The sequence below is a fragment of the Phascolarctos cinereus genome, unplaced genomic scaffold (assembly GCF_003287225.1).
Source record: "Phascolarctos cinereus isolate Bilbo 61053 unplaced genomic scaffold, phaCin_HiC Scaffold_1;HRSCAF=81, whole genome shotgun sequence".
NCBI lineage: Eukaryota > Metazoa > Chordata > Mammalia > Diprotodontia > Phascolarctidae > Phascolarctos > Phascolarctos cinereus.
The window spans coordinates 38,289,711-38,317,442 of record NW_027555514.1 but is presented as its reverse complement, the minus strand read 5'-3'; the positions used below and the strand labels follow the sequence as shown (position 1 = coordinate 38,317,442).

General features: G+C 38.4%; 1 protein-coding gene across 3 annotated transcripts in view; it reads left to right on the top strand.

The window, feature by feature from the left end:
* Positions 1–24,604, top strand: part of CAPN7 (calpain 7) — a 38,854-nt gene extending 14,250 nt beyond the window's left edge. For all 3 annotated transcript variants that reach the window (XM_020987247.2, XM_020987248.2, XM_020987249.2), the window contains 13 exons: positions 4,436–4,529; positions 6,677–6,823; positions 9,922–10,028; positions 11,495–11,615; positions 14,299–14,443; positions 14,585–14,684; positions 16,993–17,128; positions 17,808–17,883; positions 20,177–20,322; positions 21,894–21,956; positions 22,562–22,692; positions 23,708–23,800; positions 23,890–24,604. In XM_020987247.2, the coding sequence (XP_020842906.1) occupies positions 4,436–4,529; positions 6,677–6,823; positions 9,922–10,028; positions 11,495–11,615; positions 14,299–14,443; positions 14,585–14,684; positions 16,993–17,128; positions 17,808–17,883; positions 20,177–20,322; positions 21,894–21,956; positions 22,562–22,692; positions 23,708–23,800; positions 23,890–24,034 (1,504 nt within the window). In that variant the 3' untranslated portion in view covers positions 24,035–24,604. The remainder of the gene's footprint in view (positions 1–4,435; positions 4,530–6,676; positions 6,824–9,921; positions 10,029–11,494; positions 11,616–14,298; positions 14,444–14,584; positions 14,685–16,992; positions 17,129–17,807; positions 17,884–20,176; positions 20,323–21,893; positions 21,957–22,561; positions 22,693–23,707; positions 23,801–23,889) is intronic.
* The last annotated feature ends 3,128 nt before the right edge of the window (positions 24,605–27,732 follow it).

Genomic DNA, 27,732 nt, shown 5'->3' with positions numbered 1-27,732 from the left:
CAGTACGAACCAAGCCTGCAAGAGTGGGGTAGAGCCAGATTTGTAAGGTGTTCAAAGCTAAGTCCCGGCCTGCATTTTATCCTAGAGGAAATAGGAAGCCAGTGGAGCGTCTTGAGCTGAGGGAATATCGTGATCAGACTTATGTTCTGAGAATATCAGTTTGGGGGGCAGCGAGGTGGCGCAGTGGATAGCACACCGGCCCTGGAGTCAGGAGGACCCGAGTTCAAATCCGGCCTCAGACACATAGCACTCACGAGCTGTGTGACTCTGGGCAAGTCACTTAACCCCATTGCCTAGCCCAAAAACAAAAAAAGAAGATGATAAGTTGGAGACTATACTAGAAGCAGGGAGACCAGTTGGAGGGCTCTTGCAATAGTTCATATGAGAGTTAATGACCTAAACTAGTGTAACACACTGATCATAGAGAACAGAATGGAGGCTTTGATGTTGTGGAAGTAGACTCAACAAGACTTTGCTGCTGATCAGGTATGGACAGTGGATGACTTCATAGTTGGTATTGGTAGCTGTGGAAAGAATAGTTTTAAGTGGTGTCGTTGGAAGCCAGATTACAAGGGGTTAAGAACTGAATCAGGTGGGGAAATGGAGGCAGTCAACATAGATGCTTTTTTTCCTCCAGGAGTTTGGTGTAAAAGTGAAACAAGGTATAAGTTGATGACTTAGGAATGACAGGCTCAAGTGAGTGTTCTTAAAGAAGCACAGGGAGAGCTGAGTATGTTTTTAGACAGCAAGTAGAGATCCAGTGAGAAAGGAAATATTGAAAGTGAATGTGTGAGAGACAGAAAGAAGAGAGAGGAAAAAAATAGAGGAGCCAGCAGAAGAATGACATCCAGGATGGCACAGAAGCGTCAGCATTCATGAGTGAAGAAGGGCCGATTCTTCCTCCTGGAACAGAACAAATGAGGATGGAATGGGAGGTGATGTTGAGGGGTTTTGAGCTGTGGAATAGAGGAGAAGAGGAAGCAAGGCCCTCAGCTGACAGGGGGGAGAGAAGAGAAAGAAGGAAAGGTTAGGTATTGCCACTTTAGAGAATGTGGTAGTGTCAGGGAAGTGTACAGTGGGTAGGTCCCAGCTGAGGTAAGGTCATGTAAGTTTGTCGAGGGACTGTTAGGCATAGTTCCATGACCTTTGTCCAGCATCATTCAGCAGTGCACAAGTAGGATTAGAGAAGGTAGACTCTGGAGAAACCGAAGGTTGGAGTTTGTTGATAGATTGGGAGAACGAGAGGTGGAGGGACTAGAGGTCATAATGAGGATAAAGAATACATTTGGGGAGAGTTTGTGGTTAGAAGAATTTCATAATCGTGGCTGGTGGAGATAGGTGTGAGGTAAGGTTGCTGAGGTAGAGAAGAGATGTAGGTCGTGGAAGTTAAGGTCAGGGCATTTGTGTATTGAAGTCAGTATGAGGGCAAGAATTGTTATGAAGAAGATGGTTGTGAGGCAGGTATTGAACTATTCAAAAAAGAGGGAGAATAATCTGGTGGATTGCAACAGCAGAGATTTGGACTAGGGGATCTAGATGGGCGGAGTAAATGTCAAACGATGGGATACTGCCGAGTCATAGTGTCAAAGGGCAGTCTAGACTGGGCAGGGAGGAGCAAGGAATGTACTGGCTCCTCCTGGCCCAGGTTCTCAGCCAGGGCAGGAGAGGTAACCAGACTTGCATTATTACATTGAAGATGTACATAAGATAATGAAGATGAAAAAAGTTTCAAGTGAAAAGATCAAGGATCAATGGAGCAGGGACATGAATAATAGAATGAAGATAGTTCAGCATGGCGTAAAGGAATGGGGAGAAGGACGATAGTGGGTAGACCTGTGGTGGATAAGAATGAGAGGAAAGGAATGTACATCAGCTCTGAAATCACAAAAGAGGTGGAGTGGGAGTTAGGCATTTGCCCGACATTGAGTGAAAGAAGAACCAGTTGATGGAGCCCTATCCTGCAGGGTCCTATAATGAACGGACAGGTACACAAGGCAGGAGTGGTAGTGTGGGGCAGCTAGGTAGTGCAGTGTATAGTGCTCCAGCCTTGGACTCAGGAGGACCCAAGTTCAAATCTGGTCTCAGACACTTGACACTTAACTAGCTGTGTGACCCTGGGCAAGTCATTTAACCCCGATTGCCTCACCAAAAAGCAAAAAGAAAAGAAAAAAAAAGAGTGGTAGTGACAGCTTCCTTAGCCAGTCACTCCAAATGCAGGGAATGAAGAAGTGGATCTGCCTGAATAAGGGGGTCAGGAAATAACTGGTGTTCTAGTCTCCTTTTGAGAGTGAACTCCTGCCCTGAAGCCTCATCTCAAAGGGGTAACAAATGAAGTGCTTTCAGAAGACAGCCCATGCCTCCTACCCTCTTGATTCCCAGGACCCATAAGCTACCTTGTCTGTGGTGAATGTCAGTCCCCTTCAGAGCAGGTATAAGTCCAAACACTTAGGACCTGTGGTAAATTTAAAATGAAATATAAAACCACTTATGAACATAATTAACAAGATTTTAAAAAAAATTTTAAGCCTGACTAGACTTGCCTAAAATTGGTAAAAACCACTTTACAGTGGCTATGCATGTCCCTGTCAGAGAAGATAAAAAATAATAGGTGGTTAATATATACAAGCTTTACTAGAAGTTTCTTTATTTCCTGAAATATGCATTTGAAATCACATGGAAATTGTAAAATAATTGAAATATCCTTTTCTAGATTTCTTTTTTTTGCTTTGTCAGTGATACTTCGAGTTAGGAGTCAGAGTGAAGATAACAGAATTAGTCCAAACCCAGTAACATTCAATTCCCCAAGCATTTATTAAGCATCTACCATATGCAAAGCCCTGCACTAGGTTCTAGGGATAAAAAGAGTGAAAGAAATAGCCCCTCCTCTAAAGAAAATTGGGGAGGGAGGGGCAGGGTTAGGAGAGCGGAGATTATGCCATTGACACAGATCAGTGAATGCAAGTTATTTTGGAGAGGGAAAAAAATACCAGCAACTCAGGGAATCAGGAAAGGCTTCCCAGAAGAGGTGGCACCTGAATTGAGCCATAAAGGAAGCTAGGGATTCTGAGTGGTCAGGGTAAGGAGGGAGTGTATTCCAGGTGTTTCAGACAGCCCGTGCCAAGGTACAGAAGCAGGAGGTGTTGGGTCCCATTCATTGAATAGGTAGTGGTCCAGTTTAAATGGAATACGGAGTGTGAAAGGAGGGAAATGAGAAGCAAATCTGGGAAGATTGGCTAGAGCTAGATGGAAGGGGAGGCTTTGAATGCAAACAGGGATTTGCAGTAGGGACCAACTAAAGAATATCTGAAAATAAACATTGCTCTGCAACCTTACAGAAATTGATCTTTCACAGCTGCAAACTTTTCTTGTCTAGGACTCAGTTGTGATTGTTTTCCCATTCCTTCCTGATTAGAGTAGGGAGAAGATTCCCTTTAAAGCTGGGAAATGTTATTATATTTCATACTTTCTTTTACAGTGTCTGAAAAAACCTGCTGGGCAGTTTTCAAAATACTGTGAAATATACTTAGCAGTTCTTGTATGCTTATTTCTAGTATGGATTTTTATTAATTCTAATTAACACATTAATCAAAGATGCTGCCATTTTCTGGGTTTCAGATCTCACCCAGGTTTGAAACCTCTGTGTTATCCTCATCTCATTCTTACCCTACAAATCGAAATCTTACCATTTCTACCTTCACAACATTTCTGTCTGTCCCCTTCTCTCCACTACCACCATCATAATTCAGGCCCCTTGTCACCTTTTCCCTGGATTGTGGCAATAGCCTCCTAACAGATCTCCCTACCTCATCTCCCCATTCCAAGCCAAATAGATGTTCAGTTGATTTTCCTAAAGTGCAAGTCTGACCGTGCCATACCCTCCTTCCACCACTCAAACTCCAGTGGCTAACTGTTGACTTCAGAGTCAAATAGAAAGTCTCTCACACAACCCATCCTTTTCACCCCATGCTGGGAATGCTCTCCCTCACAATCTCTGCTTCTTAGACTCTCTAACTTTCTTCAAGACTCAACCCAAGTACAGCCTTCTGCAGAAAGCTGTTCTCAGTCCCTCTAGATGCTAGAGCCTTCCCCTGTAAGGTTTCCTTCCATCTATTCTCCATGTATCTTATATGTACATAATTATTTACGTGTCTCCCCTACTGGAATGTAAGCCCTTTGTGAATAGAGACTGTTTGCCCTTTCTTTCTACACAGTTCTTGGCACCTAGTAAGCACATAATAAATTTTTGTTGACTGATGAGAAATCTGAAATTAGCTTTTTATGTGCTTACTTATATGAAACCATTTGTAATATGTTTTAAATTTATAGAAATTCCAAAGGAAATTGACTTTGACGTCTATAGAATATTGCATAATATACTAGATCATGTTTTGTTTGTGTCAGATTTCAACATATAATCTTTTTGTCTTTGCAAAAGCATAATTTATCCTCAGAATAAGAAAGGTGAACCAGAGTATAATCCATGTGGAAAATACATGGTAAAACTTCACATTAACGGTGTTCCAAGAAAAGTAAGTATACTTTTGGGTTGACTAGAATAATGCCAGATAAAATGAAATTCAGTGCGTTTTCACTTTTTGTTTGCTTCCTTCCTTTTAAAATTCCTAAGGAGATTTATAAAAAAAAAAGAAGAGTTTTGAATGAGACTTTTAAAATGTTGTATAGACTACAAAAACTTAATTTATGGATAGAATAAAAGTTCTTGACACTAACTTTGATCTGTATTGGTAGCTAAAAATAGGATAATCGTTTTTAAAGATGTTTATAGAAAAAAATTTCCAATTAATTACAAAAATATTTGTAGGAAGTATTTGAAAGAACATTTGAGTTCTAATATAATGGTGCTTCCAATGAACTTTCAGACTTTCATACCTTAGTTATTATAAAATTATCCATTGAACTAAAAAGAAGCAGAACATCGAGTAATTGTGGCAACCCATTGTGTTCGTGGAGAAAAGATCATTAAACAAACCTCCTTCCCCTTTCAGCCAAGAGACAAGGAGCTCCCAGAGCAGAGCATGGATGCCGTGGCAGATGACAGTCACTGTGGCCCTAGTTTTGGCTTCCTGTTTTTCTTTGTTACGAGGGAGAGTTCAGTTGTATGGGGAAGGGAGATTACTGTGAAGCACAAACGGAGGCATTGTTGAAAATGTATTTTTTTCTATCTACATTTATGGCTGGCTGGGTCATTCTGTCTGACTAGCATCACAAATCTATTTGGCAGTTTGGAAAGGCCAACTTGTTTATAGACAAACACTATGGTTTTAGAAATCTCTAAAACTCTGTTTTCTTTTTTTTTTTTAATGGACCATAAGTGCTAAATTACCACTGCTAGGCCTGTACCTAAAGAAAACCAAAGAAAGAGGGAAAAGATCCTGTGTGTAAATATAATTAAAAATATTTATAGCAACTATTTTTGTGGTGGAAAAAAAAATGAAAATTAAGGGGATGCCCATCAATTAGGGAATGGCAGAACAAACCAGGTATTAAAATGTGATAGAATATTTTTGTGCTGTAAGAAACAAAGAAATAGGTGTTTTCAGAAAGACATGGAAAGGCTTGGTATGAGCTCATGCAGAGAGAAGTGAGCAGAACCAGGAGAACAATGTATACTTTAATATCAGTATGCTAAACTGATGAAGGAGATAATAACAATTTATACAATCACAACAACATTGTAAAGACAACTTGGAAAGCTGTGTTGACCATTCTTGATGCCAGAGGACCAGGGGTGAAGCAGTCTACCTACTTACTGACAGAGAGGTAATTCATGGATTCAGGGTGCAGAATGAGACACATGTTTTTGAAGATGGAATTTGCTTTACTTACCTTGCATATTTGTTACAAGGAATTTGTTTTTCTTCCTAAGTACCCTCCCCACCATGGGGAAAGTATAAAGAATGAGAGGAGAAGAATAGACATCTATTCTTTGAGATATGTATTATACAGGACTGTTGCCTTCCTAAGGTGCTACATGTAGCTAGTTACTTTAAAAAAAGCCATATCAAGATCAGTGTCTGTATTTGGATTACTAGATAAGTTGTCGATGATGGATTCCTTAAAAGCATCTTATTGCATAATATTGTTATACCAAAGTAATTTTTACATTAATGCTTTTCAGATTATTTTATAAACTAAACTAGAAATGATGCCAAGTAGAGGTTCTCACCTATTGGCTAAATGTATCTTCTACAAGGAATATTACTAGTTTTTCAGCCTTGAGTAATGTGTTTCTTTCGTTTAATTTGTGTAGGAAATAAAGGTTTATTTTGTGTCATTGATAAAACAGCGAGTAGTTATTGATTATTTAAATAGTAAGGACCTTTTCTGTATTTCACATAAAATGCTATTTCCAGGAGTCTATTAATTGTGATGATAATAGCTCTGGACGTTTAACTGATTGAGATGACCAAATCCCTCTTGCTTTGCTTAGCTTGTGGGATCAAGCAAGACATTACCTAAGATTATGTAACTATTTAGGCTTTAAGAAAATGAAATTACCAGTGTCTCATTTCATTACTTGACAATTATATCCCTTTTCTCTTTAGTAAACAGCCTTTCTGGGCACATAAATAATTTTTCTTGATGAGATAGATTTTTTAAAAAATATTTTGCCCAACTGTAACTATAAAATTAATTAATTGTTTTCTCTTCAAAGGTGATAATAGATGACCAATTACCAGTTGATCGAAATGGAGAACTGCTCTGCTCTTATTCTAACAACAAAAGTGAATTGTGGGTGTCTCTCATAGAAAAGGCATACATGAAAGTCATGGGAGGATATGATTTTCCAGGATCCAATTCAGTAAGCATCAAATGGTTTGGAAAGCTTTAAAGGAAATTCTTCATTTAAAGAGAATTGGAAGTGAAACACTTTAACCGCAGAAAAGTAGTAGTTAAGTGACTTTCCCAACCAGTAAGTGTCTGAGGCCAGATTTGAATTCAACAAGATGAGTCTTCCTGATTCCAGGCCATGCGCTCTGTCCACTGTGCCACCTAGCTGCCTAAGTGGTACAGTGGATAAAGTACCACGTGTGGAGTCAGGATGACCTGAGTTCAAATCTGGCCTCAGACACTTACTAACCTGTGACTCTGGGGAAGTCACTTAACCTTGTTTGCCTCAGCTTCCTTGTCTATAGAAAGAGCTGAAGGAAATGGCAAACCAGTCCAGTACCTTTGCCAAGCAAACCTCAGATGGGGTCACGAAGAGTTGAACACAACTGAAAAAAAAAATTCTAATTATTAATTTTTTAAAAAGTTGTCCATTGCCATTGGGAATCTCTGGCTGTACTCCTGAATTAGTTGATGCTCAACATTCAGATGCGGTGGCACTTCTCTTAGGTGAATCTCTAGTTCTCACAGATTGCTTCAATTGAAGAGATCGTTGCCTTTCTACATTAAACATAATTTTTGAATATCATTTTGAAGTACGATTTTAACATAGCCATTTGAAGCAGCTCAGTCACAGGGTCTGTCATCTCTGCACTGTAGATTTGGCAGAAAAGGAGCTAGAAATTCAGTAGCAGTTAATGGAAGTGTTCAAATATAAAATAAAATTAAACTGAAAGATTCCTGGCGAATCCTTTTGTAACAGGTATTCATTTAAGTCTTATTCATGATGCTTTCTGATGTTGTGGATGAGACCATGGATTCTGGAAAGTTATGGAAGCAGAAAACCAGCTCTGGCTGGTGGCCTGCTAAGCTCAGAAGACTTCGGGTATACCCTGGAGGCAGACTGTCTGTCTGTCATTCATTAACCAGCCTTAATAGGTTCAGAGAGGCCGATCATCACCTGTGGCCACAGGATGAGAAATCAGGTGGGACAAAGCCATTGGAATCCTAACTGAGAATGACATCTGGCTGGTGGCCTTGCCTGATGTGTTTTCCTTAGTGCCTTCTCTTTCATATGCAGTCACTGGAAAAAATATTGACTTGTTACCTACTGTGTGGTTAGTACTTTGATCAGGAATATAGAGTGTTGCCGCAAGCAGATCCAGTAGTGAAATTGGGGAGAGGAGATGTATGTACGTGAAACAAGTATTAAACAAAATTCTATACATGTCAACATTGTATATAAAGCTGTAAAAGTTCTAAGTTGTGCAGTACAGACGGTTAAAGAAGAACGTATTATAGTTCTAATTACACATTTCAGACATTAAGTACAAAAGGAGCTAGGGGAAAAAAATTATTGCGCTCTGGAATCATTAGGTAATCCTCAGCAGAGTCAGAATTGAACGTGGGCCTTGAAGGAGAGGTGGGTATGGGGAGGAGGAAGGGCATAAGGGAGGGGAAATGCAGGACTAAATGTGTAGGTGTATTAATGACCATAGTAGAGATGGTTGGGTGGGACAGGAAGGAGACTAACTTAGGTAGAGTATTGGTGTGCTTTGTGATCCAGTGACCCTGGCCTCCTTTCAGTTCTTCAGAAAAGATGCTTCATCGCTTTCACTGTCCTTCATGTCTGGAACTCTTTTATTATTTTTTATTTTTAGGCAATTGGGGTTAAGTAACTTGCCCAGGGTCACACAGTTAGTATCAAGTGTTTGGTCTGAGGCTGGATTTGAACTCAGGTCCTCCTGACTTCAGGGCCGGTGCTCAATCCACTGCGCCGTCTAGCTGTCCCCCACGTCTGGAACTCTTATCCCTCCTCATCTCAGCCTACTGGTTTCCCTGGCCTCCTTCGAGTCCCAGCTCAAGTCCTACCTTCGACAAGAAGCATTTCTTTCATGATCCCCCATAATGCTTGTGCATTCTGTCTGTGATTATCTTCAGTTTATCCTATGTTTAGCTCATTTGTATATACTTGTTTGCATGTTGTGTCTTCTAAGGACTGTGAGCTCCTTGAGGGCAAGTACCATTTTTTGCCTTTTTTTTTGTATCCTCTGATAAGCCCTGATACCTTACCCCAGGTAAGCATAATGTGTGTCACATAGTAGACACTTAACAGATGCTTCCTGAGTCATAGGAAATTATGATTTCATAGATGAACATGATAGCTTACCAAATAATGCTAACGCCATATTCTTAGCATGTCCCTTTTACTTCATAATCACCAAATCCAGGGAAGTGAACATAGAATTAAGGACATTTCTAAAAAAAAAAAATAGTACTTCTGAGAAGAGAGTATTGTTACTACAACCAGGGAAAGAAATCATTCTTGACCTTTTACTGCTTAGCAAAATGGCCATTTCCCCATAATTATTGAGTCCTTTCATTTGATGCCAGCCTTCCTTTCATAAGTGCTTTCCCTTCTTAAGAGTTCTATGGCACATCATACGAGGGGCTCACATTCTGCCCCAGTCAAGTCTTGCCTGAATCCGTTGATCCTTCTGTGCCAACATGATTCAGCTGGTAAGTTTAGATAGCCTGTCAGCAAACTGAGACTATTTTATAGAAGCATGGCCCTAGAACTGGAAGGGGCCTTCTAAGCCCATCGAGTCCAACCCCCTGCATTTTACAAATGAGAAAATAGATGCCCAGAAAGGCACTTGTTTCTCTGCTAAAAACAGGGTTCAGCTAAGTTCTTGCGAGGGCGTTAATAAAATTTACTAATCCAGTTTGTCTGAAACAGCTTGTTGGGATATAGTGTTACAGAAATTTTAACTGTTGTGCATTGATTTTTTTTAAAACATTTACCTATATAATCATTCCCATTTTCATTCATAGTCAGGAGAGGCAATGTGAGAAGTGAGACAAGAAACTGAGACTAAACATGTAATTAATTTCAGGTTTGAATTGGGTTCAAGGGTTTTTGAAGTGAGATAAAGAATGAAGTGTAGTAGTAATTAATAATATTTATATTTCTCTTTCTTGTTTGAAAAACAAAATAATAAACTACCTTTCAAATTTACTAAGGACTTTCTTGCATCTTTAACTATGCCCAAATTATGCTTATTTTTACAGAACATTGATCTCCATGCACTTACTGGGTGGATACCAGAAAGGATTGCTATGCATTCAGATAGTCAAAATTTCAATAAGGAGAGCTCTTTCAGAATGCTTTACCAAAGGTTAGTTGTTTCTTCCCTTTTTTTCCATGGTAATAGAAGCTTTCTTAAAGTGTCACTGGAATGAGCTGAAAATAGTAACCCACAAGGAGAGATGCAAATCCTGTTTCTTCATATCATTCATTAGTCATATTTTTAAATTGTATGTGCAGGCTCTGTGGTTAAATAGTAACTACCCTCACTCACATATTGGACAGAGTAGCACAGCCCCAGAGGTCTTCTTTTTAGTAGAATATACTTTAATTTTTTTTTCCTTTGAATGTTTTCCTTCACAATTGTTTTTCTGAGTATATTAATATTTAAAATAATAGCAAAATTGGCATAAGCACACATTGTTTTATTAGGGGGTAGTTTTTTTTTGTTTTTTGTTTTTGAGGGAGAGACAAGGTCTATAGCACATTAATGCCAGAAGGAATACAGTGTGATTTTAAAATTGCTCTGAGCTGTTCTCCAAATCCATAATATCTATGTGGATAACTGAGAGCTGTCTACAATAATGTGCATTCAAAATAGCGGTCTAAGGGGCAGCTAAGTGGCTCAGTGGATAGAGCATCGGCCCTGAAGTCAGGAGGACCCGAGTTCAAATCCGGCCTCAGACCAAACACTTGACACTAGCTGTGTGACCCTGGGCAAGTCACTTAACCCCAATTACCTAAAAAAAATTTTAAAAATAGCAGTCTAGAAGTAAGAAATAAGTGTGAAATATCAGTACCTTTTTTGAGGTGTATTTCGTACTGACACCTTCATCCTTAAATGTAAGACTTTTGAATATATGACATTAAAGTTTGGTTTTCCTTCTCAAAGATCACAGTTCTTTTTAATTTTTAACAAGCAGTTAAACTCATAAAACAGACAGTGTAATATAAGGCAGAGGCTTTAGTGTTAGAAAGTATGTTAGGCCGTGGGGCAAATCACTTCACCATCTCTTAACCTTGGGTTGCCATCTGTGAAAGAAGAGATTAGACTACATGATTTCTAAGACCTCCCCCTTCTCCTTTCAGTGACAGTAATAATCCCTATGTATATCTTGCTTTAAGACTTATCAAAGGCTTTCCTCACACTCAGCCAATATGGGGGTGCAAGTGAGTTCCATTTTAGAGACAAGGAAACACTGACTCAGAGACATTATGTGTTGTTTCCCAAGTAAGTGTTAGAGCTAGGATTCCAATTCAAGCTTTCTGATAGCAAGAACAGCATCCTTTCTATTTCATCACAATGCTTCTCAAAAGGGAGGCCTTTATTTAAAAGTTTGTTGAATTGAACTCTATGGATTCTATTCTGTTTGACGTGTTGCATAAGAGGTGTTAACTTCTAGAGATGTTTTTACATTTTTTTTTGTTTGTGCATTTTTAGAGAACATTTTGTGCCAATTCTAAATTTGTGAGAATTTCTTGTCCTTAGACAAATAGAATAGTCTTAGATTTTTGTATGATTTCCCTTAATCACCTCCCCTTTTGATGCTCTTCCAGATTTCATAAAGGGGATGTTCTTATCACCACAGCTACTGGAGTGATGTCTGAAGAGGAAGGCGAGAAGTGGGGTTTGGTTCCTACACATGCGTATGCTGTTTTGGATATTAGAGAATACAAGGTTTTGAATTGAAATATTTGTTTCTTTCCATTCAGAAATGTGTTATTGGATGTAAAAGGACAACCAAGTGGTATATTGAAAAAATTTAGACCATAATATTGACAGTAGAGGCAGATGAGATGGCAAGATACTGGATTTGGAGTCGGGGAACCTCGGTTTAAATACTGACTTTCACATGTGTGATCTTGGGCAAGTCACCCCTCTGAACCTCAGGTGTCTTCATCTGCAAAACTGGAGTACAGAAAATCTCTAAAGTCCCTTCTAGCTCTCAGTCATCAGCGTGGACAGAGTTGAAGAACTTGCCTACCTTTTCTGTCTTAACTACTGACCTCCTCACACTGGAGGTTAAGAGAAAGAAGGAATAGGAGAGAAAATTGCATACCAGAAAATTGAGAGCCTGGCCCCTGAATTCAAATCAGTTCATTAAACGTTTAAGTACCTGCTGAGTGCTTGGAGATAGAAAAGCAAACACAGAATAATTAAGAAGCTTGTGTTCTTTTGGGAGGTACAGCTTACACAGAGAAGTCCTGTAAATACAAAATGATGGAGGAGGAATGCTCAAGGACTTAGGAAAAACCTCCATGAAAGTCAGGACAACATTTTCACAGACTTGGAGAGAGAGTAAAAATATAGCCAACCTGTCATTAAGCATCTGTTCTAGAGAAACAATATCCTGTCTTAATTGGATCTCTTTCTTCCTCCTCTTTTTCTTGCTGTTTTGAAATTAAGTAGGTCCACCATTCTCCTCTATAAGTTCTTGCATAGGAAGGGTATATTCTAAATCAGTACTACCTTGGCTGCCATGTTTTTCTCCTTACTGTTTTTTTTTAGCCTCCTTGTTGATTTCCTTATGTCAATTAAACTTTTTGGGAGATTGTGATAGCATGTGCCTAGTAAGTATTTTTATTCTACATCTCATTTTCTAACCTCTCTAGCTTACTTAAATAGATCAGGTTAGAGCTATATTAGTTTTATACCTTATCTATTCATTATTATTTTTCTTCTAATTTAATGTTGATTTTGTTCTAATTAGTTGATTGTCTTTATACAGACACCTGGTTCACAAATGATTTCCACTTCAATAATCAGTTGTTTCTTATCAATTTAATGTTGTATGCTGTTTGGGGCACTCACTGTGTCCAGTGCCTCCCAACTCTTTTATTGAAGACAGTCTTTACAATAAAATCATAAAGTTGCTGTGTATCAATCTACAAATCTTTGGGCTCTTTCACTTCATTTCTTAATCCTTAGCCATATTTCCCAAAATATTTCATCATCTTTGCTTTGTATACCTTTGCATTGAAACTAATGAATATCAAAGTATATGTTGATTTAATGTGGTGAGTATTAATTGACTTTTTTGTAGAATTTCTCTACTCTTGTCCTCCATGTCCAATGTCAGCACATAAACTTTGGTAATTGTCACAGTGATCTTTTTTGCAAATATCTTGAGCACTGCAAGGAAAAGATAAATATGTTCCATGAAATGTTTCTTATTGCCTTTAGATGCATGATAAAATCAACTCTATCTAGTCTTTCAAGAGAGAACCTGTGAGCCATATTTCCACTTAGCTGCAACCTTCTTTCCATCTTCTTGCTTCATTTATGATTTACCTCCTCCAGTAAAATGCAGTGTGATGACTAAACAAGCATCACACATTTAGAGTACTGACAGTTAAGTTAGGTAGAATATAGAGGTGATGCTTAGTACCCTTTTAGCTCCCTTTTCTGAAGGGTAAGACTGAGGAGGACCACTTCATACTTTACTTTTTTTTTATGGGTTGCCTTGGCCAAAGACTTCATAAATAGCAGCAAGCCTACTGGTGATGAGTCTCTCCTTCCATAACCTTATTCTTGGAAAACAGACATAAGTTCCTATTAGAAACATTTCTAGCATAGCGGAACCTGCCAGAACTCACTACTGGCATAACTTGCTAGAACTTTGTGTCACTTCTATTCTAGGATTAGGTAACAGGAGGCAGCTGTTCAATTAGGCATACTTTCACTCCGAACAATGTAGAATAAGTGACTTAGGTCTCTGCCCTAGCCATTCTAAGCATTCAGTCTACATTGGAGATACATATGAAACAATAGCAAATTGCATAAGAACATCTAATGATGTTAAATCCTATAGTACAAATTATGAATACTATATAATCATAGAGGGGAGATATCAGTGAAAACCAGAGTGGTCAGCAAAGAGTTAGTGGAGGAAGTAAGACTAGAATTGATTGTAGATAATGAACTAGAGTAAGCTGTTTGATTATGTTGATTACTTTTTAGAAAGAGTAGATGGAGAAGAGGCTGTGTTGAACATAACTTGTGCAGAGGCACAAAGGTAGAAGTAAGATTGGCTTGGTCTGCAGAAAGTTGAGTATTTAAAAATGGTGAAAAATAAAACAGGCCAAATAATATGAAACACCTTGGATGCCAGGCTGAGTAGACTTGAATAAAGCAGGAAGCCTCTGGAGGTTTGGGGCTGGATTTTGACCTGACAAAGCCTCTAAAATATGAGGTTGGTGACATGTGCAGAGTGTGGCTTGGAGGAAAGAAGCTTTAGAATGGAGCCTTTGAAAAATGGACTTTGAATAAGCAGATGGTGACAGTTTTTTAAATGATCTTGAATAAATGTGGCTGAGCTCACTGTTATTTTGAAAATAAATCTTTGTATTCCTTTCTGTAGGGTCTGCAATTTATCCAGTTGAAAAACCCCTGGAGTCATTTACGTTGGAAAGGAAGATACAGTGAAAATGATCTGAGAAACTGGACTCCTGAGTTACAAAAATACTTAAATTTTGATCCAAGAACAGCCCAGAAAATAGACAATGGTAGTGATAATAAGAATAATGAATCACCATTTTTAAATGTAGTTATTCATGCTTAGACAACTTAAAATGTATTTAACCAGTGCATGAAAACAACCAGTATTTTTTCACTAAATTAACTCTTAAGCAACATTTAATTTTCAGGTATTTTCTGGATCTCTTGGGAGGATCTGTGCCAATATTTTGATGTGATTTATTTGAGTTGGAATCCAGGTCTTTTTAGAGAATCAACATGTATTCACAGGTTTGTTAATTTTTTTTATTAATATTTTTTTCCCCAATTCAATGTAAAAATGATTATAGCATTCCTTTTTTTTAAATTTGAGTTCCAAATTCTCTCCCTCCCTCCCATTACCTTTCCATGAGAAGGCAAGCATTTTGATAGAAGTTATACATGTATAGTCATGCAAAACGTAATTCCATATTACTCATATTGTGAAAGAAAACAGACCAAAAAATAAAACCCAAGAAAAATAAAGTAAAAAAAGTATGTTTCCATCTGCATTTAGACTCCAGAGATAGATAGCATTTTTCATCATGAGTCCTTCAGAATTGTCTTAGATCATTGTATTACTGAGAACAGTTAAGTCATTCACAATTGGTCATATGGCTGTTACTGTGTACAGTGTTCTCCTGGTTCTGCTCACTTCACTTAGCATCAGTTCATTTAAGTCTTTCCAGGTTTTTCTGAAAGCGTTCTGCTCATTATTTCTTATAGCGCAGTAGGATTCCATCACAATCATGTACCTCAGCTTGTTCAGCATCTCCCAATTGATGGGCATCCTCTCAATTTCCAATTTTTTTGCCACCACAGAAAGAGCTGCTAAAGTTATTTTTGTACATATTGGTCCTTTTCCTTTTTTAAAAATTTCTTTGGAATACAGACCTACTAGTAATACTCTTAGATGAAAGGGTGTGCAGTTTTATAGCACTTTTGGTATCCAGATTGCTCTCCAGAATGGTTGGATCAGTTCACAGCTCCACCTGTAGTGCATTAGTGTCCCAATTTTCCCACATCCTTCCAATGTTTGTCATTTTCCTTTTTTATCATATGAGCCAGTCTGATGGGTGTGAGGTGGTACCTCAGAGTTGTTTTAATTTGCATTTCTCTAATCAGTAGTGATTTAGAATATTTTTTCATGTGACTGCAGCTTTGATTTCTTCATGAGAACACTGTCTGTATCCTTTGACCGTTTATCAATTGGGGAATGACTTGAATTCTTATAAATTTGTTTCAACTCTCTATATAGTTGAGAAATGAGGCCTTTATCAGAGAAACTTGCTATAAATTTTTTTTCTTGGTTTTCTGCTTTATTTTTCTAATCCTGGACACATTGGTTTTCTTTGTAAAAACTTTAACTTGATGCGCTCAATATTATCCATTTTATATCCCATTATGCTATCTCTTACTCAGTCTTAACCATAGATCTGTCAGGTAAACTATTCCATGATTCCTAATTTGCTTGTGGTGTCACCCTTTATATCTAAATCATGTACCCATTTTGACCTTATCTTGGTATATGATGTGAGATATTGGTCTACCTAGTTGTCTGCCAAATTGCTTTACAATTTTCCTAGCAGTTTTTGTTATTTAGTGAGTTCTTGATCCAAAAACTTAGATTTTTATATTTATCAAACACTAAATTACTATGGTTATTTACTATAGTGTGGTGGGCCTAATCTATTCCACTGATCCACAAATCTATTTCTTAGCCAGTACCAGATTGTTTTGATGGCTTTGTAATATACTTTGAGATTTGGCGTAGTTAAGCGCCACCTTCCTTCACATTTTTTAAAGTTAATTCTCTTGGACATTTTTTACCTTTTGTTCTTCCAAATGAATTGTTATTATATTTTTCTATGAAATGATTTTTTTGGTAGTTTGATTAGTATAGCACTGAGTAAGTAAATTAGTTTAGATAGAATTGTCATTTTTATTATATTGACTTGGCCTACGTGTGAGAAATTAATATTTTTCAAGTTGTTTAAATCCAACTTTATTTGTGTGAAAAATGTTTTGTAATTGTGCTCATATAATTCCTGGGTTTGTCTTGGCAGGTAAGCTCCAAGTGTTTTATACTATAATTGTTTTAAATGGAATTTCTCTATCTGTTGCTCCAAAATTTTGTTGATAATATATAGAAATGCTGATAGTTTATGTGGGTTTGTTTTATAACCTGCAACTTTGCTAAAGTTATAAATTATTTCAGCTAGTTTTTTAGTTAATTCTCTAGGATTCTCCAAGTATACCATCCACAGTTTCATCATTATAAAACTTCAGCATATTTTAAAAGTCCTGACGTTGACATTGTCTCCATATTTTTTTGTTAAAGATTTTCACAACTGATATTTTAGGGAGAACAGTTTTCCTTCTCTATGGCCTGGCCAACAGTGGAATTCTTTGCTACATGCCCACCATTTGGAATTTTTCATTTTTTTTGCCTGGTTGTGCCTTATTCACTTACATTGCTTTATAGTTGAAATTCAATGTTGTCTTCTCAGTTCTATAAGAAATTATATCATCTCGTTCTTTTTCAAATTTCTTTTTTCAGTACATGGGATGCTAAGCATGGGCCTGTGAAAGACGTGTACAGCCTGGCAAACAATCCCCAATATAAACTGGAAATTCATTGTCCACAAGGTGGCGCTGCGGTCTGGGTTCTGCTTAGTAGACACATAACTGACAAGGTACCCATAACCAAACTCAGTCATCCAAGAAGTAGTTTATTGAAGAGTAAAACTGTATTGTGTGGATAAAAATGCGATTTATTCTAATTTCCTGCTTAGAGCTTGCCTTAAATTTCTACGAATGGGGCCATTTATTTTAATCACAACTGATTTAATTTCTAATTGTGCCCTAAATTCTTTGAACAAATTACTATTTTTCTCTAAAGAATGGCATTTACAGTTTACTGAGATATTAACTCTTAAATTTTGTATAAAATACTCTCTAAAGAATAGAGTGTAGGATTTTTTTTTCTTCTCTGTGGTGGCTTTTTATATTGCTTTGTTTATTAGACCTTAAGTAGTTAAACAGTGAAGTATTTTAAAGTAGGCTTAGAAACAGTGAATTATTCTGATTCTATGGAGAATAAATTCTCTAAAGTGAGCATATTCTTTTTTTAGGATACTATGATGCTATTAAATATATTGCCTCTGCCACTGTAGTGATTTTTATGAAATAATCAGCAATTTACCTCTAAATGTACTTCATTTATTTACTAAAGGGCCAGGCATTATGTTAAACATGTAAATTTTCGTCATTTTTAAGATTTTGTGATTTTAAATTTAGGTTTTCTTATAAATGCCTTGTTCATATATTTTTTTGGGGGCCATATTATAGTAAAACCCAATATTTGTTTTTTAGGATGATTTTGCAAACAATCGAGAATTTATCACAATGGTAGTATATAAGAGTGATGGGAAAAGAATTTACTACCCAGGTATGTTTGTTGAGATATTTATATCTGTGTGGTTTTACATCAGAGAAAAATAACATCATTTTGTTCTGTAGAGAGAAAAGTAAAAATTAATACTATCAATTTAGCTAAGAAATTGAGATATCCCTGTTTTGTTTTGTTTTTACCTCTTAACTGTGACTAGTCCCTATCCCTGAGAAATCATGAAATACCATCTTGGGTTTCAGCCATCATCACTTGTAACAGCAATTATCTTCTGCCTCCTTTGACAAGTAGCCAATATTTCCATTTTCCATGCTCTGGTCATTATAATGCTGTATACATAAGATAGCTTAAAAGGAAATGAAGAACAGTTTGCTCAGGAGTAGGGAAAGGCCAAAAAAAAAAAGTAGTAGTAGTGGGGGAGGGGGGAATAGAATCTTTAAAATATAGGCTAGTGTACTCCAGCAAGATCCATGACTGTGTTACTGAAGGAATGGTTCATAAGCATCTAAAAAAGAAGTGGTGATTCAAAGCTAGCCTGACGTCCTCAAGAGCATGTCATACCTGAGCTGTGCTTTAAAGGAAGCTAGGGGTTGTGATCCTCCATACTTCTCCATTGCAGGCTCGTCATCCGTGTCCCATCCCCTGACTGAATGGACTTTGAGGTTTTGTCATGGGCCGTCTTCTCTTTTCTCTCTGTTTGCTCTTGGTGGCCTCGTGAGCTCCCATGAGTTAAATTATCATCTATTTGCTGATGACTCCTAGATGTGTATATATAACCCCAGCCTTTCTCCTGAGCTCTGTTTCTGTGTTACCAGCTGCCTTTCAGACATTTCCAAATGGACGTCCTGTATGCATCTCAAACTAAGCATGTCCAAAACAGAATTCATTTTTCTTTCTAAATCCCTTATTTGTGTCAGTGGCACCACCAGCCTTCCTGTTATCCGCATTCACAACCTTGAAGTCATCCTGGACTCCTCATTCTCCCTCCCCCTCTCCCCCCACCCCACCATCAAGTCACGTACCAAGGTTTGTCTATTCTGCCTCTGCAACATCTCTTGTATCTGACTCGTCTCTGCTCATAGGGCTACCTTAGTTCAGACACTTATCATTTCAGTAACCTCCTAATTGGTCTCACTGCCTTCCATCTCCTCTCTCTGAGCCATTCTCCATCCAGCTGCCAAGGTGAAATTTTTTAGATGCAGGCATGACCATGTCATTCCTCTGGTCAGATAGTTCCAGTGACTCCCTGCCACCTCTTAAGATAAAAGACAAATATCTCAGATATTTAAAATTCTTCATATTCCAGTTGTCATAAGTTTTGCCCATCATACATTCTCTCTTTTAGTCGAATTGAGCCTCTTACTGTTCACCAACAGCATTTTGTTTTCCTTTGAACAAGATTCAGGCCTCCGCCCTGAATGGATTTCCTCCTCACCTCAGGACTTTAGAATCCTGGTCTTGATCACCTTCACCCACCACGTTACCTTGTATCTGGGGGCGGGGGGAGTGTGAGAGAGAGAGAGAGAGAGAGAGAGAGAGAGAGAGTGTGTGTGTGTGTGTGTGTGTGTGTGTGTGTGTGTGTATGTATGTATGTATGGGGGAGAAGAGTGCTCCTTGAAGGCAAGGGCTGTTTATTTTTTGTCTTTGTAGCCCAGCACATGCTCAGTCTTTGGCATTTACTAGTAGGCTCTTAATTAATGCTTATGGATTCTTAGAAATAAAGTGTGAAAAAACATCCCAGGCACATGCCAAAGTCCAGCTCTCACAGTTAGTAACTGTGAGACAGGGAGAAAGGTACTGAGTCTCTCCAACCCTCAATTTCCTCATCTTTGAAATGGGGATAAAACCTCAGACAGGTCACAGGGTCGTTTGATGCTCAAATAAAAAAATGTTTGTAAGAGTTTGTTTTGCCTAGTGGCAAAAGCCAGGACTGTATCCCAAGCTTCCTGGTGCCCAGTTCCAGGCTCTTTTAATAGATCATACTATCTTTAGACTGAACGCTGAGAAGGGAAGTGGGGGTAGTAGAATGACTTAGATCACATAGACCTGGAACAGCATGTGTGGAGTAAAATACACGTTTTAAAGATTTTTGCCTCATAAAGCAGCATCGACAAACTGCTGTAGTCTAAATCACAGATATTGTTTGTCTTTGAATATATTTCAAAATAACTGCTTTGGGCTGTTTTGTAATTTCAGTACAGCTATTGTATAAAACCACAGAATTTAATGGATTTGATCCTGTTGTGAGTGGGCCTCTGGCTGAACATCATACTGTAAAAAGAACCTGAAGTTAAATATGTCTGTTCCTAAGCACATCTTGTTTTTTCCCCAGCTGACCCACCTCCATATATTGATGGAATTCGTATCAATAGCCCCCACTATCTAACGAAGATAAAACTGACAAGTCCAGGGCCTCACACCTTTACGCTAGTGGTGTCTCAGTACGAGAAACAGAACACCATCCACTACACAGTCAGGGTACGTTTGGTCTGTGTCGGCACGACGGGATGGGGTAAAGGAATGTCAGCTGGATGGCACGTTGTTGTTTTCGTCGGAAAAAGTGCTGCACTCTTTGTAAGCAGACGATCGGGAGAAATGCCAGTGTACTTGAAGGGCCTGTGATTTCACGGGGGTGTGTTTGTGTGTTTCTTCCGCGGAAGCAGACTGCAGTCTCTCTCAGTGATGCTGCTCTTAGTTGGACTGGCCAGCAAGTTCACCCCCCAGTGTCTCGCCCGATGCTGAGCTGCTCAGAACTGAGCTAAGCTGCTTAGCACAGGGCCTAACACGTAGTGGGTGCTGTATAAATCCTAGCTATTATTGTCAGACAGAAGACGCAGTTTGTTACCAGACCCATATGGATTGGGGGAATAAAGGGTGTTTCATTTCTAAAAATTAAGCAGCAGTATCTTTCTGTACTGCAATTGAATAGCTTTTTAAGAAAAAAAACCATCTAATATTGTGCTTTATTTTGATGGATTTTGTATTTCTTAGAACAAATTCCTCTAAAGTCCATTCTGTGATAGCCTTTGTAAGTTCAATTTTTAAATCAGCAGCAGTGATTATATAGCAGTCACTTCGTAGTCACAAGGTACTTTTATATCATTATCATCTCATTTGATCCTCATGCTAGCTTTTTGAGGTTTCAGTACAAATATCGTCTTGGATGAAGAAATTGATATTCAGAGAGGTTAATGTCTTGCGCAAGACTAGTTAAGTGGCAGGTTCCAGATCTGAACTCAGGTCTCTTGTGGTGGTCCAGCTGTCACTCTGCCCAGGTCAGCCTCTGTCTAGTAAACACTACATTTGAGTAGAAGGGAATTGGTGAATCCATCCAGAGGAAGGCTCTCAGAATAGTGAAGAGCCTGAGGATCTCGCCACATAAAGGTCAACTGAAGGAACTCAGGCTGTTTACCTTAGAGAACATTTGGAGGGGCTTGAGGGAGGGCAGAGGTGTTAGCTTTCCTCAGGAATTTGAGGGGCTGCCTTGTGAAGATGGATCAGACCTGTTTGCCTCCAGAAGGTAGGACTGTAGGAGTGATGGGTGGAAGGTACAAAGCCCCAAATTTAGGCTTAATGTAAGGGGGAAACTTTGTGACAGCTATCCCAGTGTGGAAAAGACTACCCCCAGAAGTGGATTCCCCTTGTTGGAATTTTTTAAGCAAAGGCTGGAGAGTCGCAAGTGGAGGTGGGGGGGGGGTTGTTTTAGAGGGATTCTTGTTCTGGTCCTAACCTTTGAGGTCCCTGCCCACTTGAAGGCTGGGTGAATCCAAATCTTTTTGGCTTCTAGTGATTGAGAAGATCAACAGTAAGTGTCTGCTGGAGGTCTACATATTAACTGTAATCTTTTTGATGAAGCCGATACTCTGTGAGCCTTTTGTAGCCTTAGTATTAACCTAAAATGAGCCAGCAGTAACCAGTTAATAGAAACTGTTTCTTCTAGATTTTGACACTCCACATAGGAAATTCAGTTTAAATTTTTAAAGAATTTTATAACTAAAAAGTTTATTTGCACAGCAGAGTTTTATATAACTTTTCTTTTTTCAACCTAGGTGTATTCAGCATGTAAGTTTACTTTTTCAAAGATTCCTACACCATATGTTGTATCAAAAAGGGTAAGTAAAATGCTTCTTTCAGTCAGTGTGATTTATATCTTACAACATTGTTAGTTCAGGTGTTCCATGATTATACCTGGACTAGGGTGGTAGATATGAAAATGGGAAGGAAAGAATAAATACAAAAGACAGTTCCTCATCTGTTCCAATTGTGTTGAATTTTAATTTATTCAGCATGCATTGCTTGAGCATCTAATATGCATAAATTACTAGAAGAAATACAAAGACTTAACCCTCAAAACATTACCCATTCAGGAAGATAAAACATGTACCCAGATAAGTATGATTCAAAGTAAAATGTGATGATACAAAATGTATCACACTTGAGAAAAAGAGTGACCCATTTTGGCTGGGGAGGTCAGGGAAATCTTTGTGGAGAAGCCTGCATCTGAGCTGGACTTAGACAGCTGCAGTTCTTAGATGAGGCAGAGAAGCCTTGCTAGTTTCCCCTCTCATTTCCCCAAGCATAGGCAGGAATTGTTTTCAAAGAGAAATTTGGGGATATAGGAAAATTTCATGTGTATTCATCAGACTTTATCAGTGAAATTTATACTAAAGTATTTTATGGTTGGTTTGGTTTTTTCTTTTTTTTTCTTTTTTATTAGATCAATGGACAGTGGAAAGGTCAGAGTGCTGGAGGATGTGGGAACTTCAGGGATTCCCACAGAAATAACCCCATCTACCAATTCCAGATAGAAAAGCCTGGGCCACTACTGATTGAGCTAAGAGGACCGAGGTTTGTTTAGAGGACTTAGCAATGCGTTAATAAAATTGGAACATAAATACAGTTCAGGGTGTGCCTGACTTAAGAAATAATTCAAAAGAAGTTGCTGATATTCTGTTGTTTTAAAATTATTTTTCTAAAACTAATAAGACATTGTTTATATGTAACTCAGAATGTAAAATCCTTGAGATTTTGTCTTATCTTATTCTTGACTTTGTATCCTCCGTGCCCAGCCTAGTAAGTACCCAGTTCGTAGAAAGCACTTGATAAGTTGAATGAATTGATAGCTGTGAATGAAGCTCAGATCTTTCAGGGACTTGCAGATTTCATCCACCTCACTAGGCATTTTGAACACAAAAAAGTAGACAGTGTCCCTCACTCTTCAAAAGCTTGTAATATAGTTACTTTTAAGTTTTATGTTGTTATCTGGTGTTGTTACATTTTCAGTTAATGGTGCAGTTTTTTTTTTGTGGTGGTGGTGGTTTTTTGTGAGGCAATTGGGGTTAAGTGACTTAAAGAGTTAATTTTTTTTTTAATTTTTTTTTTTTGCTTTTTGGTGAGGCAATCGGGATTAAGTGACTTGCCCAGGGTCACACAGCTAGTAAGTGTCAGGTGTCTGAGGCTGCATTTGAACTCGGGTCCTCCTGACTCCAAGGCTAGAGCTCTATCCACTGCACCAGCTCGCTGCCCCTTCAGTTAAGATTTTTAAAAAGATAATCCAAATAGATTAGTATGTGTTATATTCTCATCCTTTTAATAACTTAATCAGCACTCATATACTAAGGGGCAAAAAAGCAGTCTCTTATAAAGTGAATTGAATAATGTTAATCCTCCAGTGAGTCGTATAAATGACATTTGTATAATTAAATGCAGAAACGGCATGCAGGTTTTTCTGAATTCTAGCTCTTTCATAGCTCTTAATTGCTTAACAGTACATCTATACTGTAAATGTAGCCATATTGCAAGCTTGTTACTTATTTGAGGATATATAGTAATGGAAATAATTTCATTCTTTTTAAAATAATAGGCAATATAGTGTTGGGTTTGAGCTTGTCACGGTGTCAGTGGTAGGAGATCCTGGCTCTTCAGGCTTTCAGAAGAAGAGCAGTGGTGATTATAGGTAATGGTCACATTTTAAATCCAGTTTTTCTTTGACTGTATTTTCTCTTCTGTCTTACGAACCTTCCCTTTGTCATTTCTTGACTGCAGGTGTGGATTTTGTTACCTGGAAGTGGAAAATGTCCCTGCTGGAATCTATAATGTCATCCCAAGTACCTTTTTGCCTAAACAAGAAGGTCCCTTTTTCTTGGACTTCAATAGTGTTCTCCCTGTCAAGGTAACACAACTTCAGTGACTGAGAAATTACTACAGTGTGTACTGGACTTGACCCAGTGGCATCCACCAAATACAAACTGTTCTATTCCTACAAGAATGGAAGTTTACAGATGAGCCTGTCGTGTCAGACTGCGTGTCTTGGGGTACTGTTTACTAAAATGAATCATGTCTCCATCTTTAAACTTGTAATCATTTACTTTATTTATGACTGAGGCTTTTATCGCTCAGGTATTATCAAAGATTAATAAACTGCTTTGGAAGCTTTAAGAGGTGTTGGTAAACTTAGCGTGAAAATGCCTAAGAGTGCAAATCCTTTAAGTTAGGGGCATATCTCATATGAAATCATATAGATAGAAAAATGGGAATATTTTGCCTGTTGCAGCTTTGTGGTTCATCTTGTATCAAGTTTAAAAACGTCCAAGTCCCCTCTGAGACAATGAAGATATTACAGTTTAATTTTTTACACTCTTTTCTACTCATTTTGATGCTTTTTAGTTCTGTCTCTTATGGAAAACAGCACTTTGAAGAAAATGTAATTGAGAGCTTAAATAAAAGTTGATGTGATGATTTTCGATTCAGGAAGAATGAATTTTGCAGTCACTAATGTCATTTTTTAAATTCCCAGGTGTTTGCCTAGACATCACTTTGGGAAGATTTATAGATTTTAAAGAATTTGAAAATTTTATACTCAGATTTTCTCTGCCTTACTAGTAAGAACATTTTAATTTGCATTAACATGGCTTTTTATTTCAGTAAAAGCTGTTTATTACAGCCCTCAGAATAATTGCACAGTTTAACTTAAAACTAGAGAAGCTGAGTATAAAATAAAATGGTTTTTGCATGTACTATCTTGTTAAAATCTAAAAGAGAGTCAGTCCCCTGGGTCGTGTTTGAATGAACTTTGATGATGCTTTTAGTTAAAAAGGTATCTCAAAACTCTTGTTCTAGATTTTGGGAGTACAGATTTCTTCTGTTAATGGACTTTTACCTGAGAAATCTGGGGTGTTCTTCATTTTAATAGATTAATGAAACAGATTTGGTGTGGCCTTGTTCTGTGTATGGAGGTTAGGAAGGCACTGAGCATGTCTTAGAGTTCTAGTGGTGCTCTGTCAGAAAGCCCGGCTGCCCCACACATGCCCGAGGCCAGCGCCCTCCTTACCCCCTTCCTTGCCCTTCTTGTGTACACATACATAGACCCACACATATCTGTGTATTGTGTGTACCTGAGGCATTGTGTAGGCACAGCTCCTTCTTTTGTGTCAAGTCTGAACTGCCTATTTTATGGACCTTTCTTGCATATCTTTTGTCTCCTTGGTGCTTCTCTTCTCTCCCATTCTCCAATGAAGTGGCTGCCGACCTGACTGTCCTTGCTGTGTGTCTCTCTCTCTGTGTCTCTCTCTCTCCATCATTTTGTAGGCTTTCTTTGGTCTTTGTATTTAAGTGGCAAATTCTCCCCGCCTCCACTGTTCCATTCTGCATGTGACCGCTCTGGCGCTGGCTTGTTGCAGTGTTAAGCGGAGAGAACCAAGGTTAGGTTAGGAATCCAGGCGGGGCCAAGACTTCAGAGAGAAAGGCAGGGTGGCTTGGGAAGAACTGATGATGACAGGACATTTGTGGGTGCCCAGCTGCTGAGAAGAGAGGCATCCCCTGGGCGCTGAGCCAGTCTGATGGACAAGACTGTTAATCAGTCCATCTGATTAACATCATTGGACCAAATATACCAAAAATGAAGTGAAGAAGTCACCTTGAGGAACTAGGATTGTAGTGGCCTTCAGCTTTCCGACAGTTCTGGATTCTAGCTGGCATGCATGGCTACGGTGTGCACGTTAATTTGGTACCCAACCAGAAAATGGACCATCTGAGTTGGATCAGGATAGAGTTGGCCCCTGTGATGTGGCTGGTGTAGGGGGCTTCTGGGGAGGAGCTCTGGTCCCTTTGGTGAGCAACTTATATGCAACTTAGTTTTGAGTCACTTCAGTTTAGCAAGCACTTCTAAGTGGTTACAAGCCAAGTTACACTGTGTGAGACTCTGGGGATATAACAACTAGTTTACCTTACTTTAGTGTTATTTAAAAAGCAATATTGAGCATGGTACATTCTGACCCTCAGTTCCCATTCCATGGTCGGCTGTGTTAAGTTTCAAATCCCTTCAAGACTGCTGTATGCTCTCAGAAGCTCAGACTGTTGGAGCTATAGAGTGTCAATTCTTTTTGGTTTTTCAATAATCATAGCATGTTTCTGCCCACTAGACAACACTTGCTTGAAATGTCCTATTATGGTATTAGGTGTAGTGAGTATTTTAGAAGCTTAAAATTAGTATCCTGTATTAAATCATATATTTTTATATTTTATATATCATTTTTACCTATTTTAAATAATTTTGGGAGATTAGATTAATACTATTCATTGGTCCTTTTTCTGTATTTGTGGTGCAGTTGGGGGGTGGGGAATGTTAGACATTCCTGAAGATTAATTGATATCTAAATTGATCTGATCTTAATCCACATAAACACCAAGATTCTGAGATCAGAAAAGTAATTTTGGGCCTGAATTTTCGAACAGAAACATGCGGCACCTTCTTTTCACACTGCAGCAGCAAAAAAAAATTTAGAAGTCTTAAACCCAGAGTTTTATTGCCAACTGCAATCATTTTGACATCTTTCTTTTAAATTCCCAATACCAAGAGAATACTGCTTTCTTGTCATAATAAGTGAGACAGATTGCTGTTCTTCCATTCACTCGCGTCCAGTCCTTCATGGCCCCAGTGGACCAAGGCCCTCCATGATCTCCTGAAGTCTGTCCAAGCTCATGTTCGTTGCTTCCATGACACCATTTATGCATCTCATCCTCTATTGCCTTTTCCTTTTGCCTTCAATCTTTCCCAACAGCAGGCTCTTTTTTAGTGAGTCCCATCTTCTTGTTATGTGGCCAGTGTATTTAAGCTTCAGCTTCAGTATTTGACCTTCCAGTGAAGAGTCTCAATTAATTTCTTTTCAGTATTGACTGATTGGATCCCCTAGTTTTCCAAAGGACTCTCAAAAGTCTTCTCCGGTACCACAATTTGAAAGTGTCAATTCTGTGGCCCTGAGCTTTCCTTAGAGTCCAGCACTCCCAGTCGTGCATTGTGACTGGAAGACATTATCCCCACAGAACTAACCGTAGGCAATGGTAGGCGGCTGTGGACATATTTTTGATGGGGATTGGGGAACTCATTAATATTTCACTATGATGACCTGATTAAAGCATCAGTCTTCATAGAATAGTGTGCTAGCACAAGATCATTTATTTAAAACACTGTCCTTTGTATTTATTGTCCCATCAAAGATACATTTTTTAACATAATGTTTGCAGCATATTCAAATGGACTAAACTTGCTTTGTTTCTGTAATTCCAGCCTGGGATGGGAATTAAACTAACTTGGCCCATGAGTAAGAAGATAAGAAGAAGAGGTTAGTTGTGGACTGAGGATAGTGGACAAGGAGGTAAAGAATATCACCCAGCTCGTATGACTTCTTGTGAAGGGCAAGAGACAAGTAAATTAAATCAGCCCTTTTGGTCATAGTGTTATTTGATGAGTGACCTGCGCCATAGCAGGCTCTAACAAGTGGCTATTACTATTATCATTATCATTATTATTATTATTATTATTATTATCATCAGTGGCTCTAACAAGAAGAGACTAAGCACAGGCCTGGCACAGAGTATGTCCTTAGTATT